This window comes from Narcine bancroftii, chromosome 6 (genome assembly GCF_036971445.1).
Source record: "Narcine bancroftii isolate sNarBan1 chromosome 6, sNarBan1.hap1, whole genome shotgun sequence".
Classification (NCBI taxonomy): domain Eukaryota; kingdom Metazoa; phylum Chordata; class Chondrichthyes; order Torpediniformes; family Narcinidae; genus Narcine; species Narcine bancroftii.
The window spans coordinates 23,557,337-23,575,128 of NC_091474.1; the positions used below are offsets into that span (position 1 = coordinate 23,557,337).

Sequence of the window (17,792 nt, forward strand, 5' to 3'; positions counted from 1 at the left end):
TGCCTGAATAAAAAAGCTGGGGGATAATTTGACATAGGAGGGCAGGAGAGAGGAAAGGTGAGAATTGATTGGGGGTGGGGAGGGGGTTTGGCTCTGTGAATGCAAAGCTGTGGTTGGGCATTCACAGAGCCAACCCCCTTCGCCCTCTCTCAGTCAGTTCTCACCTTTCCTCTCTTGCCTTCCTATCTATGTCCAATTATCCCCCTGCTTTTTTATTCAGGCACCTGCCTGCTTTTGCCTGTTGGCCTATGCTCTCCCCCATGCCCTTCCCTCTTCCCCCAGCCTTTTACTCATAACTTGACAAAGGGCTCAGGATCGAAATGTCGATGATATATTTTTACCTCCTATGGACGCTGCAAGAGCAGCTGAGTTCCTCTAATCACAGCTTCTGCAGACTTTTGAGTTTCACTCCTTAGTCATCAGCTGACGACATTTTGAATGGAATACCGCTGCTGAAATCTGGAATAAAACACCATCCATTGGAGCAACCCCACGGGTCGTGCAGCACGAGTGGGAGAGAAAGAATAGTCAACATTTCAGGCTGGTACCCTTCGTCAAGACCGCGAGTGCTGAGGGGAGATGGACAGCATTATGAGGACAGAATAAGAGGGTTGGAAAGGGAGAAATAGGGGATTGATGAAATGAGGAGGGGTGAGGCAGTTGATTGGCAGACAAATGATGAGAGAAGCAAGGGAAACCAAAGCATCAGTTGAAGAAAGATAAGTAATAGAGAGTAGATTCCCACCCCTCAAGACACTCATGAGGAGAATGTATTGTAGTTTCCCCTGTGATAGGCATCAACCATGGTCTGAGAACAACTTTGAAGTTGATCACTGGTCAGAGATCAGAATTTATTGTCATGAATGTGTCACAAAGTTTGTTGTTTGGCAGCAGCGTTAAAGTGTGAATATTGCTATAAATCACACTTCAAAAATAAATAAATAGTTCAAGAAAATATAATAAAGTGTGGGAGTGTCTGTGGTTCATTGTCCTTTCAGAAATCTGATGGCAGAGGGGAAGAAGCTGTCCTTGTGCCGCTGGGTGCTCATCTTCAGGCTCCTGTACCCTTTTCCTGATGATAGCTGTGTGAAGAGGGCATGGCCTGGGCAGTGAGGGTCCTTGAGGATAGAGGCTGCTTTCTTGTAGATGTCCTTGATGGAGACTTTGCTGATGCCCATGATGGTGCTGGCTGAGTTCACAACCCTTTGGAGTTTTTTTTCCTGTCTTTTTCATTGGTACCTCCATACCAGACATTGACGCAACCAGTCAGAATGCTCCCTACCTGCAAAAATTTTCGAGAGTCTTTGGTGACATACCGAATCTCCTCAAACTCCTCATGAAGCATAGCAGTTGGCAAGCCTTTTTCATGATTGCATTGACGTGGATGAGGTTTTTACCCAGGGGTCAATAGCTGGTGAAGGAGGTTGAGTGGAAAGATAGTGAGAACCTATTGCACATCTTCAAGGTGAAATGAAGAATTTGTTAGTATTTTTGAATGTTTGAAATCTGTGTATTGGAGATCAGGCTGAGAAATTATGCTGTCAATTGTTGGTGTTTATTCACAGCGGTCTGGCAGATTATCTGACCGTCATCATCTTCCAATATATGCATTGAGTGCCGTGACTGAGTTTGTTCTGAGGGGTCAAATGGGTCGGAGTTTTTAACTGAAGGCCAAAATGGATTCTAGTCACTTTTGGATGGGCAGTGAATGAGACAGCTTGATGTCTGGATGCAGAGAAACACAAAGACTGCAGATGCTGGAATCTTGAGCAAAGAATGGGCTTCTGGAGGAACTCTGAATTGGACAGCAGTTAAAGGGTCTGCAGACTTTCGTGTTTCACTCCAGAAAAGAAGGAAATGGGTCTGAGCCAATATGACTCCAGAAAAACAACAGTTTATCCTTGAGACCCTTCTGAGATCCCTAATAATACATTCAGTTCATGACATTCCCCTCCAGTGAACACACAAAAAGTGTTCCAGATCTTGAATTTTTTTTCCACCTACACTGAAGGAGAAAGTACCTGATAGTTCCGATTCCTTTTATTGCCATGTACATAAAAAATGTAACATACATGATAAACTTTATCTTTTGCCTGCTGTAAGGCAAAGAGTCACCATTAATACCGCCCAGCACACCTTACAGTACAAGAGAAAGAGAAGCAAAAAGAGTCACTGAGTGATGAGAGAGGAGCATTAATCCACTGCAGTGTAGACCCATAAAAGATCCTTAAAAATATACTTTTAACATTCTTTTATTTAAAATGAATTAGGAATATTATTTTTGAATTGCCTCCATTTTGTATACTCAGCTGTACATTCAGAGCCCTGTGTGTATAGGTAGAGAAACTGATTTTCCCATCTTGCATATTTTCCAGTTGTAGTAGCGTGCACATGTCTCCCTTTCTCAGCCAATAACACTGCAGTCCAACTGTGTGCAAGTGAAAGAAGACTGGAGCTGCCTTGGCTGAACTTTCAACCAGATATTAGAACAGCTTCCCAAGCAGCTTATTATTGATCTAACAGCTGGCTTATCAGCTGTGAATGTTGCTTGCAGGCAATGTCCAAACCCAATCAGGCGATAGTGTTTCGTCACTAAGTTTGGAACAATGGAAGAGATCAGGAGGCCTAGCATGTCAGTGTTAGTACTATTCAACCAAAATGAGGTAACTGCAAACAAACGTCCACTTGCCCTTAAGGGTTTTTAATGGAAACGATTTTTAGAAGTTTTTTTCCAAAATTGTTAAATATGAATGAAGAAGTTTAAAGTAGGTTAATAGGTTTTTTTAACAAACCATTTGATAGATAACAGGTCGATGGCAGATGCCATCTCATTGGCTCAACACAAAGCCCTGGAACACTTGGACAGCAAAGATGCATACACTGATCTTTATTGACTCGGGTTTGGCATTCAACACCATCATCCCCTCACAATTGATCAGCAAAATGCAAAGGCCTGGATCTTAACACCACACTGTGTTTGGATCCAGGAATTCCTCACCTACTGATCACAATCAGTGAGGACTGGTAAGAACATCTCCATGTTCTCCATCAGAACTGGAGCACCGCCTGCTCTATTTGCTTTACACCTATGATTGTGTGGCTCGGTACGACAATAGCACCATCTACAAATTCGCTGATGATACCACGGGTAGTGGGTTGCATGAAAAGGGGCAATAAGTCAGCACACAGGAGGGTGATTGAAAACTAGTCTGAATGGTGTACCAACAACAACCTTGCATTCAATGCTAACAAAACCAAGGAGCTGATTATTAACTTCAGGAGGGAAAACCAGAGGTGTATGATCCACTGCTCATTGGGGGATCAGAGGTGGAGAAGGTGAGCACATTTAAATTCTTGGGCGTCAGTATCTCAGAGGATCTTTCCTGGACTCAACTAATGGTATCATGAAGAAAGCATATCAGTGCCTACTTCTTCAGGAGTTTGCAGAGATTTTGTATTACATTGGAAACCCTGGCTAATTTCTACAGGAAAATGTGTGGACTGGCTGCATCATGGTCTGGTATGGGGACACCAATATCTCTGAGCATAAAGCCCTGCAAAAAAGTAGTGAACACAGCCCAGGACATTCTGGACAAAATCCTTCCCACCATCAAGAACATCTACAAGGAATGCTGCTGTTGGATAGCAGCAGCAATCATCAAGAATCCACATCACCCAGCACATGCTCTGTTCTTGCTGTTGACATCAGGAAAGAGGTGTAGGTGCCAGAAGACTTCCACCACCAAGTTCAGGAACAGCTGCTAGCCCTCCACCATCAGACTCCTCAATCAGGAACTCATTTAAGGATGCTTTCATGTGCACTTTGTTGATTTTTTAAAATTCTCTCTGTATTGCACAGTTTGTTTACATTTCTTTGTTTATACATGTACCTTGTGGACAGTTTTGTTTTGCACTACTAATAAGTGGTAATTCTGCCTCGCCCACAGGAAGAAGATCGAGTGTATGTAGTGTGACAATAAACCTGAAATTTGACTGTGGTTCCCCCCCACCCACCATGACCACCACTGTGGCCCCCCTGAACACCATTACAGTGCCCCCTTGACCATCACTGTGGCCCCCCCCCCCAGGTCACTACTACAGTACTCACTTGACCATCACTGTGGTCCAACCCCCCCAGATCACCACTACAGTGCCCCCTTGACCACCAGACACCACTTCCTGGTTCCCCCCTCCTCACTACCAAACCAACCCTCCCTCCCAGCGCCGCCGGGGAGAGCCGAGGGCCGCCGCTGATTGGCCAAGCCCGCCTGCCTATCCATAGGCGGCGCTGCCGGCCGGCTCGAAGAGAGCGATGCGGCGTCCGGCCAATCAGGCGAGAGAGGGCGGCAGCGAGCCGGCCAATAGGAGCCGGTGGGGGGGATGGCGTCACGGACGCGCGCGTTATTTCGCGGCAAATATTTGGCGCGTAAAAGTGGCAGGCAGCAGTGCGTTCGGTTTCCTGGATTGCGGGCCAGGGGAGGGAGCGCCGCAGCGAGGGAACCCCCCGAGGCCCCGCCAGGACTTGCCTCTGGAAGGGGAGCCCACCGCCTCGGTCCATGTGACTGCACCATGTCCGGGGAGCCGCTGCCGCTTGCCGGCGAGCCCGAGCCCGGGCCCCACGGGGTGCTCGTCTTCTCCACCCCGGGAAGTGGCCGGGCCCAAGCGGTGGCAGGGCGGCCGGGCGCTGAGGCGGCGCACAGGGTGCTGCTCTTCGCTGCTACTCCCCAGGGTCCCGGCTCCGCCGAGTGGGGGCAGCGGCCGCCCCTGGGGCGCCCTCCGGTAATTGTGTGTGTGTGTCGGTGCGCGTCCGGGTCTGTGGTCTGGGTGGGGTGTCTCTGGGTGGGGGTGGGCTGGAGAGAGAGCACAGTGATGGTCATATGAAACTGGACAGCCTACAGACCTGAGATTGTAGTAAATACTAGATGAATTCATCTGGACTTGCATCGTCCTTAGGAGGTAAAGATATATATACATAACCAATGTTTTGGGAATAAGTAAAGATTTATTGTCAGAGTACATACATGACATCACATAAAACCTTGAGATTCTAGTATGTGATGTCACGTATGTACTCTGACAATAAACCTGAAATCTTTGCTTATTCCTGGAAGAAGGGCTCAAGCTAGAAACATTGCCTATGGACACTGCCGAGACCTGCTGAGCTCCTCCAGCAAACAGAAACAGGAAGGTGTCAGTATGAAGACTGACAGGGTGGGGAGTCCAGGCCAACAGAAGGTGAATGGTGTAAGTCTGGCTGCGTTTCACAAGCGTAATCATCCAGCCTTGTTGATTCAAGCTCATTATCTTTGTTTTTAATCCATGCATGACTGCATTTGTATGGATCTGCATACATGAAGTGTGTGCACATCGACATGCATGTCCAATTGGGAGTGTAGTCAGTAGCCACTTGTGTGTATATTGAGGTAAAACACTAAACTGCAGACGCTGTGATTGAAGCCACAATTGCGCCTCCTCTCTCACCATTATTTGGGGCCCCAAACACCTTCCATGGGTAATCTTCAGCATCGGGTGTTCCCATGTGGCCTTCTCTTCATTGGAGAGATAGATTGGTTTGCTGTGCACCTTTGCTCTGTGCATCAGAGACTGGGATTTCTGGCCAACCATTTCAATTCTGTATCCCACATCTGCACTGACGTGTCTGTCCATGTTGAAGGGATCACCTGTAAATTAGAGAAGCAATACCTGATTTTCCATCTGGACACTCTCCAACCAGGTGTCATTAACATAGACTTCTGGATTTTGCTGGCCCACTCCCTCTCTTCTCCATCTCTCTGTCTCCTTTCCTCCAGCTCTTCATCCCCTTCCCTCTCCATTCGCGGAGCTATTCCCCCTCCCCTTGTTTGCTGGTGGGCCTGTGCTCTTCCCCCTACCATTTTGTTCGGGCACCTGTCTACATTTTTCTCATACCTTGATGAAGGACTCAAGCCTGAAACAGAGGTTATGTATATATCTGCTATACAAAGTACACTGTGTATATTGTGCTTATGTCCATGCACCTACTTGAATACTGCTGCCATAGGATGTAGTCCACCATTATGACCATGTATACATGTGGACAGCACTGCCCACGGCCTGTATATGAGTGTATTTTGTTGCCAAGTATCTTGCATCCTAATATGGGTGGGTGGGTGGGTGGGTGGGTGGGTGGGTGGGTGGGTGTGTGTGTGTGTGTGTGCGCGCGCGTGCGCCAGTAGCACTACCCACAGACCTCTTGCTTTGATGTGTGCATATTGCAGCTCTGTGGTCATGTTGGTTTGTCCAGATCACAGCCCACATTCCCTTGCCCAAGTGCCAGATGTCTGTCCACAGTCCTGTGCCCTTGTACATTTGTGTGCAAATGTGGCCATATGTATTTCTGTAGTTTTCTCCATGTATACATCTCTAATTTTGGTTCCATGTGTATGATCATGTGAATGCCCGAAGGTGCTGTAGAAAGGATGGATTAGTGAACGAGTCTTCTGATGTAAGGTTAATAGAGCTCGGGCTTTTCTCTTTGGAGTGAAGAAGGATGAAAGGTGACTTAATAATAGAGGTCTACAAGATTCTGATAGACATAGATAAGGTAGACAGTCAGTGCCTTTTTCCCAGGGTGGATAGAGCAAACACCAGAGGACATCTGTATTAAGTGCTGGGAGGGAGGTTTAGGGAAGACATCAGGGGTAAGTTTTATATGTAGAGAGCTGTGGGTGCCTGGAATGCATTGCTAGGGTTGGTGGTGGAGGCTGGAACAATAGGGTTTTTTTTTAGGAGACTCTCAGGCGCATGAATTAAAGAAAATTGAGGGTTATGAGGTGGGGAGCATTTAGATTTTTTGGTAGGTACAAAAGGGTTAGCAGAACAATGTGGGCTGAAGGGCCTATACAGTGTATGATCTAAAGCCTATGATCTAAAGGTAAGTTGTTGCTAAACAATCTGTAGGAGGAAGTCAGCAGGTGGGAGAAAGTTGATTTCCGGCCTGAAATGACAACCATTCTTTGTCTCCCCCTGATGCTGCTCGACCTGCTGACTTCCTCCAGCAGATTGTGTTTGGCTAGTTTCATTTGACCATCACTGTGCTCTCTCTCTCCCCCCACCCCACCCCACCCCCCCTCAGCAGTCTCTGTTCCTCCAGTTGTGAACTTTGCAGCCTGCACCCTTGTCTTGGCCTGGCTAACTTGGCTGCAGTGGAAATTTGAGGCCGAGTTGACCCATAAATTTAGACATAAATACAGCATACATGCAATACAGCCCCCGGTATGATTTGAACGGTAGGAGAAAACTGGAGCTCCCAGAGGAAACCCACGCAGACACTGGGAAATGTACAGACTCCTTACAGACAGCATGGGCTTTGAACCCCAGTCCCGATCACTGGTGCTGTAGCAGCGCTGCACTGACTGCTTGCTACACTAACTGTCCCACCCTTGTGTCAGAAGTGCATTCTTGGGCCTGGCACAGGCTGGCTGGCCTGCTGCAAACAATGAGCTGAAAATGTCTGTGCCTCTCAGACAGGGGGAAGTAAACAAAGGGCTCTTCGATCGAACAGTGGTGAAGGAGTGGGGCGATCTGGGCCTGGATCCCCAGGGAAAGAATATCCACTCCTACTTTGTGCCCCCTGAAGTGTGCCTGAGGTAAGAGCTACTGTGGAAGGAATCACAAGCAGATGGCAGAATCCTGGTTAGTGACGTGTGCTTTGACGTAGAATAAACCTTGGTTTTCAAAAGGTGACTCTCTTAGAGTGAGTTTGAAAGGAAATGTTTGAGTAGTTGCCCAGAGCTTATTAAACCTGATATATTGGTGTAGATTTTTCTGTTTGAAAGCAACCTTTCTCCCTCGCATACCACGCTGGTCTAATTTTGAAAGAGTTCTGTCATCCTGGATCAGAGGCCATTTCCAAAATGCCTGGGTCATTTATGCCTCCTCATTGAAGCCTTGGTAACTCTTTGCAGCCATTTCACCTGGAGCTGTTCTGTTTTATAAAAATACCTTTTTGAATTGACCTTGGGCTTTAAATCGGCTGACTTTGAAAACTGATGTTGAGCAGTAAAGGTATGTTTGCTTTCTGATGTGTTTTCAGCCAGGACTTGGGTGTTGGAAATTGTGCTAGAGGTGGGGAAAGGAAGGGCAGATATTCCTTTGATTCTTTGATAGAAAATGTTTGCTATTTTAATGAGAGACTTAAAATGTTCTGATTGGTTGAACAGCAGGTAGATGCTCACTGCAATTTGAAGGTTACTCAGCCCAATGAGAGCATGCTGGCTCACAGCATGTCCCACTCTCCCCTCTCATTTTCCTCTAACCAATTCCCTTTCACCTCTCTGCTTCTAATCTGCCTTGGGTGTACCCAGCAGTAACTGATAACTAACCGGCATGGCCTTGGGGTGCAGGACGAGACTGGAGTGCCAGAATTGGTGGGGGGGGTGGGGGGGGTGGGGGGATGAAGAATCATGGTTAGGGAAAGGTTGAGCAGGAGTTGAGCTGAGATGTGGATGAGGAGAGACAGAATGAGGCCCAAGATTGGGTTGAATGGTCTGTTCCTGTCTAAAATTCTCTCTGCCATTTGTCAAGTGGTTTAGATCATCAGACCTAGGAGCAGAATTAGACCATTCAGCCCATTGAGTCTGCCTTCTTCTCCGTAACCTGTCATGCCCTTTCTAATCAAGAACATGTCACTTATGCATAAGGAGAGCCAATGTGTAGTGGTTAGCGCAGAATCCCGTGCTGTCTGTAAGGAGTTTGAACGTTCTTCCTGTTTCTTTGTGGGATTCCTCTGGGTGCTCCGGTTTCCTCCCATCCTTCAAAAATGTACTGGGATGGTAGGTCAATTGGGTGTAATTGAGCAGTGTGAGTTCGTGGGCAAAAAAGGCCTGTTACAGTGCTGAATGTCTAAATTAAAAGACTTGTCCTCCACAGCTTTCTGTGGTAGTGGATTCCTTAGATCCTTGAAACGTATTTTCATGTTTCCTCTTGTGTTTTTCAGGTGAAGAGGAAGTTGGAACTGGAGAGTGATCATCAGTATCTGGCTGTGGAGGGGGAGACACTGAAAGGGAAGGGCAAATGTGGCAGAGGTAGGCTGTGACCTGAGATGAAGCCTGATTGCTTTCCTACCTACTAATTTTCCTGTCTGAGACGAAGGAGCAATGGGAGACAATTTTACTGAGGCAGCCAGGGAGGTGAATTTTCCCTTCCCTCCCCACCCCTTGGATGGAATCTGGAATGTGCATGCTTTCAGGATAAGGATTTGGCTATTTGCAATGGTAAGGAGGAGGAATTTCTCCTGTGCATTGTGACTGGGATTCTTTACCTCAGTCAGACCAAGTCATTGAGATTATTCAAGGCTGCTATAGTGGATTTTTGTTTCAAGGGTTATAGGGAAGAAGTGAGTCCCAGATTAGATTACCCTTGACAAAGGGTCCTGGCCCAAAGCGTTGATGGCGATTTCGCTCCATGGACACTGTCTGACCTCCTGAATGCCACAGACTTGTTGTTTTCAATTGATCAGACATCATTAGCCAAACTTTTGCCAACTTACCGAACTTATCTGCATCTGTTCCCATGTCCCCCACACCCACTTAGCCCAGACACAGGGCCGCCCTCTTCAACCCATGGATATTCGGGTCGTTTTTTAAAAAAAATCATCACCTGTCGTGGTGCCTCCTGGGATTGGCTGACTCCCCTGTCCCTTCTGATTGGGTGTTTGGTAGCACCTGTTGGGGCCAGAGTTCAGAGGGGTGTTGTCTGTTGTTTGCATTGTGCCTGTTGCTGGCAAGCCCAGCATTTATTGCTTTTCTGCTTGTTATTTCAAGAAGAACGACTTTACGTGGGTTTATCACTTAACCAACTTTATTTTCCTTGAGCTGCTTCAATAGATTTCCAATGACAACCCCGTCTTATGTCTCTTCGGTGGTTTCTGACCCACTGCGCGCATTGCATGCTGGGAAATGTAGATCTTGTTTACACGCGTAATAACACATCTTTCCCCTTTTTTAAAAAAAAATCAAAAACAGATACACAATACTATGTCTACATAACAAAAATATCTACATTATGTGGCCAGTCTCTTTCCACCAGTTGCATCTGATGACTTCTAGGTTCACAAAGTCAGTCGAGTTTATTCAGGACATCAGCAAGATTCAGCTGAAGTTCAGAAATCCTTGAAGAGGTTTCTTCCTTTTTCTGTTTATCTGCAAGTTCAGAAACAGTCACTAGTCGCTGTTGATTTTGCTGTTGCAGTTCAACATTACAATAGGGTCACCAGATGCTGAGAAATCACTTCAGAAGAACTGCTTATGTCAGCAGAACTAACTTCATCTTCACTTGAAATATTTCCTCGAGCATCTTCTCGTTCCATCAAAAGCACCCTACTCTGCTGTTAAAGATCTGACGCTTGCATTTTGTATTCTCTGATTCTGAGTAATGAAACATGGTTATTTGCCTCATCAGTGCAATTTTGGAAGCAGCGAATTTCCTTCATGACCTCTTCTAATTTAGCTGAGAGATTTGCCACAGATTTTTGCACACGTTCATATTTTTCATGCTGGTGCTTCAGAAGCGGAGCTTTCATCTCCATTTCTTTCACAATTTCATCCAAATATTTATTCACTCTCTTATTTTCCTGTTTTGCCAATAGCAATTGATCTTGGGCTTCAACATATCCATGATACAGCTCTGAGCTTCATTCCAGGCTTCACAATCTTGGCCACAGCTGCTGCAGTGGGCGACGTCGCTGCCGGTTCCTCTTCTGAGAGTGTGGTGGCTTCTTTAAGCTTTGTAGTTGAAAGATGGTTTATATTTTCCAGTTCCTTATCTTGAAGAGATTCTTCAAGTAATTTCAGATTCTTATCCTCTAATGAAACCATCCTTTAGATGCAACTGAAGTCGCTCATGAGAGTCAAGCTGAGTCTCTAAATGTCTGGAATATTCTATTCTGCCAGGCCTCTCTTCAGGCTTTGTTTGTCAGAGTGCAATTCGCTGGGCAAGTTCACCTCTTACTTCTGGTTAAGTTTCTGCTTGCTTTATTGTTTGCTGTAGTTTCTGTTCGGCGAGTTCCAGATGTTCCTGTATCTATCTATTATTGTCTTCTTGCTTGCTGGTGTAAGAAGACATCCTTATTTGCCAACTCATTTTCCAGTTTGTCTTTCATGTCATGTAATGAGGTGATTCTCTCTGTACATTAAGGTATCAATTCTCCAATGTAGTTATCCTTCCTTCCATGAGTGTTGTGGGCTTACTTTTGGTCTTTGAAGCCACTATGAAAACTCTTTTCTCCAGATCAAGCTCTTCACATGCACAGTCGTAATATTGGCTGTACTCTCTACAATCAGTAGTTGTGACTTTAGATGCCACCCTTTGTGTTTGAAGGTCACCATACAGCCCCCTTTTACCTGGAAGGTTCTCTGCAGTGTAGCCTGTCACTTTTAATTTCTCAGGATAAATCTTGCTCTTCACAGTGAGGGTCTTGTAATCATTCAGATTACAGATTCACCTGGACTCTGGTGTTGATCTCTGCCTTGTTCACAATCACTGGAACAATCCACTTTGCCAACAGCAGCAGAATGCATGAAGAGTTCCTTTGTTTCTTTGTCCACTGTGTATACCTTTCTCTTGCTATCCCCTGCTTTGCAGCCCTTTGCAAAATGATTCTTTTTCCCATAAGCAGGACAAATCTTTAGAATAAGTCTACCTCCGCACCTGCTGCATTTGCTATTTTACCTTGCCACTTTGCTTTATTGCTTTGGGAAACTCCTGGTGTTCTGCTTCTCTCTTTTCATCACATGCACTGTTGTGTCCATCTTGTGCAGCTCATTAGCTTGTGCTCGTGTGGTCTCTGCTGCCCTACACGTATTCACAGCCTTTTCCAGAGTCGTATCTTTTTAATGCAACAATCTTTCTTCAAGTCCATTATCTGGAATTCTGCAAACTATTCTGTCTTTAATGAGTGAATTTTTCAAACCTCCATATTCACAGGTGTGAAGCTCGGCTAAATGTTGGCCAAAGCTCATTCCTTGCTTCTGGTCACAGAAGGAAAAACTTGAATCTCTCAAATGTGACGTTTTGACTTGGAACACAATACCCCCAAATTTTGTCATCAGAGCATCCAACATGAAAGCTGTCTCATCAATTTGAAAACTGTTATAGATGTCCAAGGCATCTTCACCCATCATGTGCAGTAACATAGATGCTTTCCATTTTCCATTGGTCTCTCCCATTCCACCAAGTTCTAAATAAATGTTGAATTGCTTTTTGAAGCATTTCCAATCATCAGCGAGATGCCCGATATGGGAGGAGTTATCCATATTTACAAACTATTGTCTTCTCCTACTCACTCAGACACGTCTGATGCCATGTAATGCTTGTTTTTTCAAGAAGAACGACTTTACGTGGTGTAAGGTAAAACATCATGAGATGGGAATGTGTAGGGAGTTACCCTGTATAAGGCTGTAACAAGAAGGGGAGGTGTCCTTGTACTCCTGTTAGGTAAAACATCATGAGATGGGAATGTACGGGGCAGTAACAAGATGTGAATGCATCCTTGTACTTACAAGATAAGAGAGACATTGATGGATTGAGAGGCAGGAAGCTAGCAGGGAAAGGATAGCAACAGTTTTAGTCATTGGACAAGTAATGATATGATGATGTTCTAAGCACATATCCAAGGGTATAAAAAATCACCATTTTGCTGATAACGGCAGAATGCATTCTCCGACTAACATGTTTAGTCGCAAGTGTTACAATCCGGTAATAAAGAACAAAGAACCCTGATTTCGACTCAGCCTGGTGTTTGTCTCACTCATTCATGAACAAAGCAGACCTAACAGTGGGTTTAACATTAACCGACTTTATTTTCCTTGAACTGCTTCAATCTACTTCCAACGACAACCCTGTCAAATGCCATTTCCGGTTTCTGCCAACTGCACACAGTGCATACTGGGAAATGTTCTTATTTACACACATAATAACACAATTGCCTATCATTAATTGCCCAGCTTTACTTATCAAAATTAAAGGGGTGAGTTCTCCTCTAAAACATGATACTTTCACTATATTTATACAAACTTACAGTGCACAGATTGTTCAGTAGTTGTATATTATAACAGACTGCACTTTAAACCTATCTGATTGGCTGTAGGGTGCTTTGGGACAACCAGAGGTAGTAAAATGCACTGTGTAAATGCAAGCTGTGACGTTTTAGAATCGTACAGCACAGAAGTTGCCATTTTGGGACAGTCCCATTTGCCTTAATTTTGTTTATATTCTTCAAAGCCTTTTCTACCCATTGACCTGTCGAAATGTGGGTTTTTTAAAATGTTCTAATTGCACGTGTAGGATGTGGACCACCCTCTGAGAGAGAAAGATGGACCTCAGGCCCCTCTTCAATCTCTCCCCTCTTACCTGTGTCCACTATTTCTGCTATTGTATACCCTGGGGATAAAAGACTGTGACCATTCACCTTATATTCATGCTCTCATGATCTGATCAACCTCTATAATGTCACCCCTCAGCCTTCTATACTCCAGGGAATAAAGGTGCAGCCTATCCAGACTCTCATTTTAACTTTTTTTAAAAAACTTTTTTGCCAACTTTTATTTAGCAACAGATCCTCAGTTGTGCCAATTTACATGTTTTTCCTTTTAATAGAAACCAGGTACAAAGTTTGTTTCACATTTGATTTACCTCTTCCACTTAATTCACAAACAAGTCAACACCATTTAAAATTGACGTCACCAAAACAGATTCACAATTGGGGAAAAGATAATGAAAATGGAATGGTTGGCACACTGATTTCCTGAGGTGTGCTGTTCCAGCTGCTCTCTCCTAGCGTATGCTTGTCAAACAGATACTCTGCCATGCCAGACTGAGGAGCGTCCATGCGGGTCAGATTGGTGATCATGTCTCCAAGCTTCTTTATGGCCTCGACCTACTCATGCAGGTAGTGAGTCTCCAGGAAGTCGCACATATGAGGGTCATTCTTATCAGAAGCAAGTTTGTGGAGATCCAGGAGAGACTGGTTGACGGTCTTTTCCAGGTGCAGGGTGCACTGCAGGGCTTCGAGACCATTGCCCCACTCGTCCCGGTCAAGTTTTGAAACGTCCTGGAGAATCACACGTCCTCCACGCTGGTTCTGAAACTTGATCAGTTTCTCCATGTGCTCCCGCTCCTCATGGGACTGATCCAGGAAGAACTTGGCGAAGTTCTTCATGCCACACCATCCCGATCAAAGTAAGCCGACATGGACAGGTAGATGTAGGAAGCATAAAGCTCCATGTTGATCTTCCAGTTGACGCTGGCTTCGCAATCCAGGTAGTAATTCTGGCGCACTTGGGAAGTCATCTTTTGCATTGGCTCCAACACAAAACAGTTGCTCAAATCAAAAAAGAAATGAAAGTCTTTCTTGAAGGCGAGGTTTGGGGGGTTCTATTCCATTCAAACACTGTTGAAGCAAGAATACAACCCGGGTTCTCTCTCTCAAAAGTCCCAGCAGCATCCTCGTGAATCTTTTCTTCACCTTTTCCAACTTACTGATAATCTTCCTTTAGCTTTATGATTGGAACATCTCACTAGCATCTTGTACAGTTTCATCCCATGGAGGAGTCTACATTAGAGACAGAGTGAGGAATGGTTGATGGGTTGGATGAAGCATTGTAGGAACTCTAACATGTTTGGAGTCTTAATCCCAGTGTGGGTTGAGTGTAGATTCTGTTAATTCCATGTTCTTCCCCTCTCAGGCCTCAAGTCGCCAGTGGAGAAGACGAGGTATGATACCTCCCTTAGTCTGATCACCAAGCGCTTCATCCACTTGCTGGGGCAGTCTCCAGATGGTGTACTGGACCTGAACTGGGCAGCACAGGTCCTGGAAGTGCAGAAGCGCAGAATCTACGACATCACCAACGTACTTGAGGGCATTAAACTCATCACCAAGAAATCCAAGAACCACATCCAATGGCTGTAAGTATCATGGCCTTAGAACATTGTAGCACAGTACAGACCCTTTGGCCCACAATGTGCTGATCTATATAAGCCTACTAAAAATCAAACTTTCCTTGCCTTGCAACCATAAACCTCTATTTTTTCTGCATCCATGTGCCTCTCTAAGACTCTTTTAATCACTCCTGGTGATGCATTCCAGGCATCCACGTGTGTGTGTGTGTGTGTGTGTGTGTGTGTGTGTGTGGAAAGGATGATAGATCTCCTTTGTGAGGGGGATCAATTGGTTCTTTGGTTAATGTTCTTGAGGCTATATTTAAAAAAAAAATCACATTTGTTTAGTTATGAATTTGAACTCCCCAGCTGCAAATTTGTACACAAAATTATGGATATAGAGTAAATGCTAGTTGGCTTTTTTTCCACTGAGGTTAGGTGAGATACAAACTAGAGGACGAGGGTTAAGGGTGAAAGGGGAGAAATTTAGGGGGTACGTTAGGGGGGAATTTCTTGACACAGAGAAGTGGGAGTATGGAAGTGGTGAATGTGGGCTCAATTTTAACATTCAAGAAAAATGTGGGCAGGTACATGGGACCTAGTCTTGGGACTAGGTGTAGGTCAATGGACTAGGCAGTATTTAAGAAAAATGTGGGCAGGTACATGGGACCTAGACTAGGGACTAGGTGTAGGTCAATGGACTAGGCTGTATTTAAGAAAAATGTGGGCAGGTACATGGGACCTAGACTAGGGACTAGGTGTAGGTCAATGGACTAGGCTGTATTTAAGAAAAATGTGGGCAGGTACATGGGACCTAGTCTAGGGACTAGGTGTAGGTCAATGGACTAGGCAGTATAATAGTTTGGCACAGATTAAGATGGGCTAAATGGCCTGTTTTCTGTGCTGTAGTGTTCTATAGTGGAATTCAAACTCCGGTCTTTGGATCATCGATCCAGAACCATGGCTGCCATTGCAGACATTTAACCTTGACATTGCTATAGCCCTTTAGGCAGAATAATCGTGAGTACAATTTTATGGTGAAATTGTTCTTTGCCTAAAATGTGTGTCCACTCACTGTGCTGCCACAGGAATGGAAAATGCTGGGAAAACTCAGCAGGTTAGGAAGGGTTTTTGGAGAGAGAAACTCCTGAAGGGCCATAAGGCAGAAAAAGTTGCCATGAGCATGACCCGGTGCCCCTAATATGAGAAAGAGAAGCAAAAGGGAATCACTTCAGTGACACTGAGAGTCCGTGGATTCGCCTCCAGCGTATTCACAGCCGCACAGATTTCTATTCAAAGCATCAGCAACCCAAGATAGGATCAAGAAGCCTTCAGGGTCCGAGGCTCTTTGGGAGTCCACCTTGCCTTCCTGATGTGCAATAACCCAACAAAGGTCAGGCATTGGGCTGCTTATTAAGGAATGGCTACTTGGGTGCAGCACTGCAGAGGGCTCTATCTACTGTGCCTCAGGCAGTGTGTCCAAGGATGATAAGGCCACATCATGGCTAATTGCTCTAAAAAGATTTAAATGGCAAAGAATGTTATTTAGCCCAAGTACAAAAACTTGTAAAAATGGGCAACTACTGAGAAAGGGTTGATATTTTCCTTTGGGGAAAAAGTTGCAATGTAAGGAGATTATTTGTACCTGAGCAAAGCTTCTGGTTAAACCTCCCTTGGATTTTCTGGACCCTTTCGCTTGTTTTTTTTTGTGAGTGAAAGAAACTGGGTTGAATCAGGATGATTTGATGCATATTCCAAATTTACATTTCTCTAATGGGAGTTTTTTTTTTAGGTATTTTGAATCTATAGATTGGTGTTGCAGCAGAAACATTAGGATTGCTTTAAATTTAGAGTGGTATTTTTAAATAGGAGAGTGTCAACCTTGTTTTTCAGACCAGAGACAGAAATTTTATCAGACTTTAGTCAGGCAAAGAACTTGGGACTGATATAGGAAGTGGGGTCAGGGTGGAGATCGGTAGTGGTTGAATAAAAGAGTGTGCCGAAAAGGGGAGAGGAGGCGCAAGAGTAGCCATTTACAATTGAAGTGTGTATCAGAATCAGTTCATGGTCATGAACGTGTGTCACGTTTGCTGTTTTGCAGCAGCAGGATTGTGCAATATTCAAATAAATTACTGTTCTGTAAATTGGAAAATAAATAACACGAAAGGAGAAATATAAGTGAGGTAACGTCTTTAGATTCATTGCCTGTTCGGAAATGTGATTGTGAAAGGAAGAAGCTGTTTTTGTACTGTTTGTCTTCAGCTTCTGGACCTCCTTCCTGATGGTAGCAGTGGCCTGGGTGGTGAGAGTGCTTGATGATGCAGGCTGATTTCTTACGACCTCTTAAAGATATCCTTAATGGAGTGAAGGCTTGCCCATGATGGGTGCTGGCCAAGTTCACAACCCTTTGTAGCCTTTGCCTGACCTGTACATTGGCACCTCCACACCAGCTGGTGATGCATCCAGTCAGAATACCCTCCCTGGTATATCTGTAGAAATTTACAAGAGTCTTTGGTGGTACACCATATCTCGTCAAGCTCTTAACAAAATAAAGACACAGGCGAGCCTTCTTCATGATTGCAAAGCCCAGGATTTCCTTGGTGAGCATAGCAGTTAATGTAACTGAGGTTTACCCTCTCCCCTCCTGCCGATATATCTGGGCAAATTGTGTTCCCCTTCCTCTTTTATTAGAAGTTGAACTTCTGACATCTTGTCTTGCTCCACCACCATAATTATATGCACATGCCAAAGGAATTTGTAATAAAGTTCTTTGTCAAGCATGATTGATGAAAGATGTAGACATTTAAAGAAACCTAATTGCAGAGGAGGAGCCATGAGCTTGATTTGTATTTCTATTTGGTGCTTGTCCATCTGGG

General features: G+C 44.8%; 1 protein-coding gene and 1 pseudogene across 1 annotated transcript in view; one reads left to right on the forward strand and one right to left on the reverse strand.

Annotated features, from left to right (window-relative positions):
* The first annotated feature begins 4,380 nt into the window (after nt 1-4,380).
* LOC138737282 (transcription factor E2F1-like) overlaps nt 4,381-17,792 on the forward strand; it is a 32,251-nt gene continuing 18,839 nt past the window's right edge. The window contains exons 1-3 of the mRNA XM_069888034.1: nt 4,381-4,779; nt 8,978-9,065; nt 14,724-14,943. Coding sequence (XP_069744135.1) covers nt 4,381-4,779; nt 8,978-9,065; nt 14,724-14,943 — 707 coding nt within the window. The remainder of the gene's footprint in view (nt 4,780-8,977; nt 9,066-14,723; nt 14,944-17,792) is intronic.
* LOC138735823 (ferritin heavy chain pseudogene) lies at nt 13,633-14,340 on the reverse strand (annotated as a pseudogene).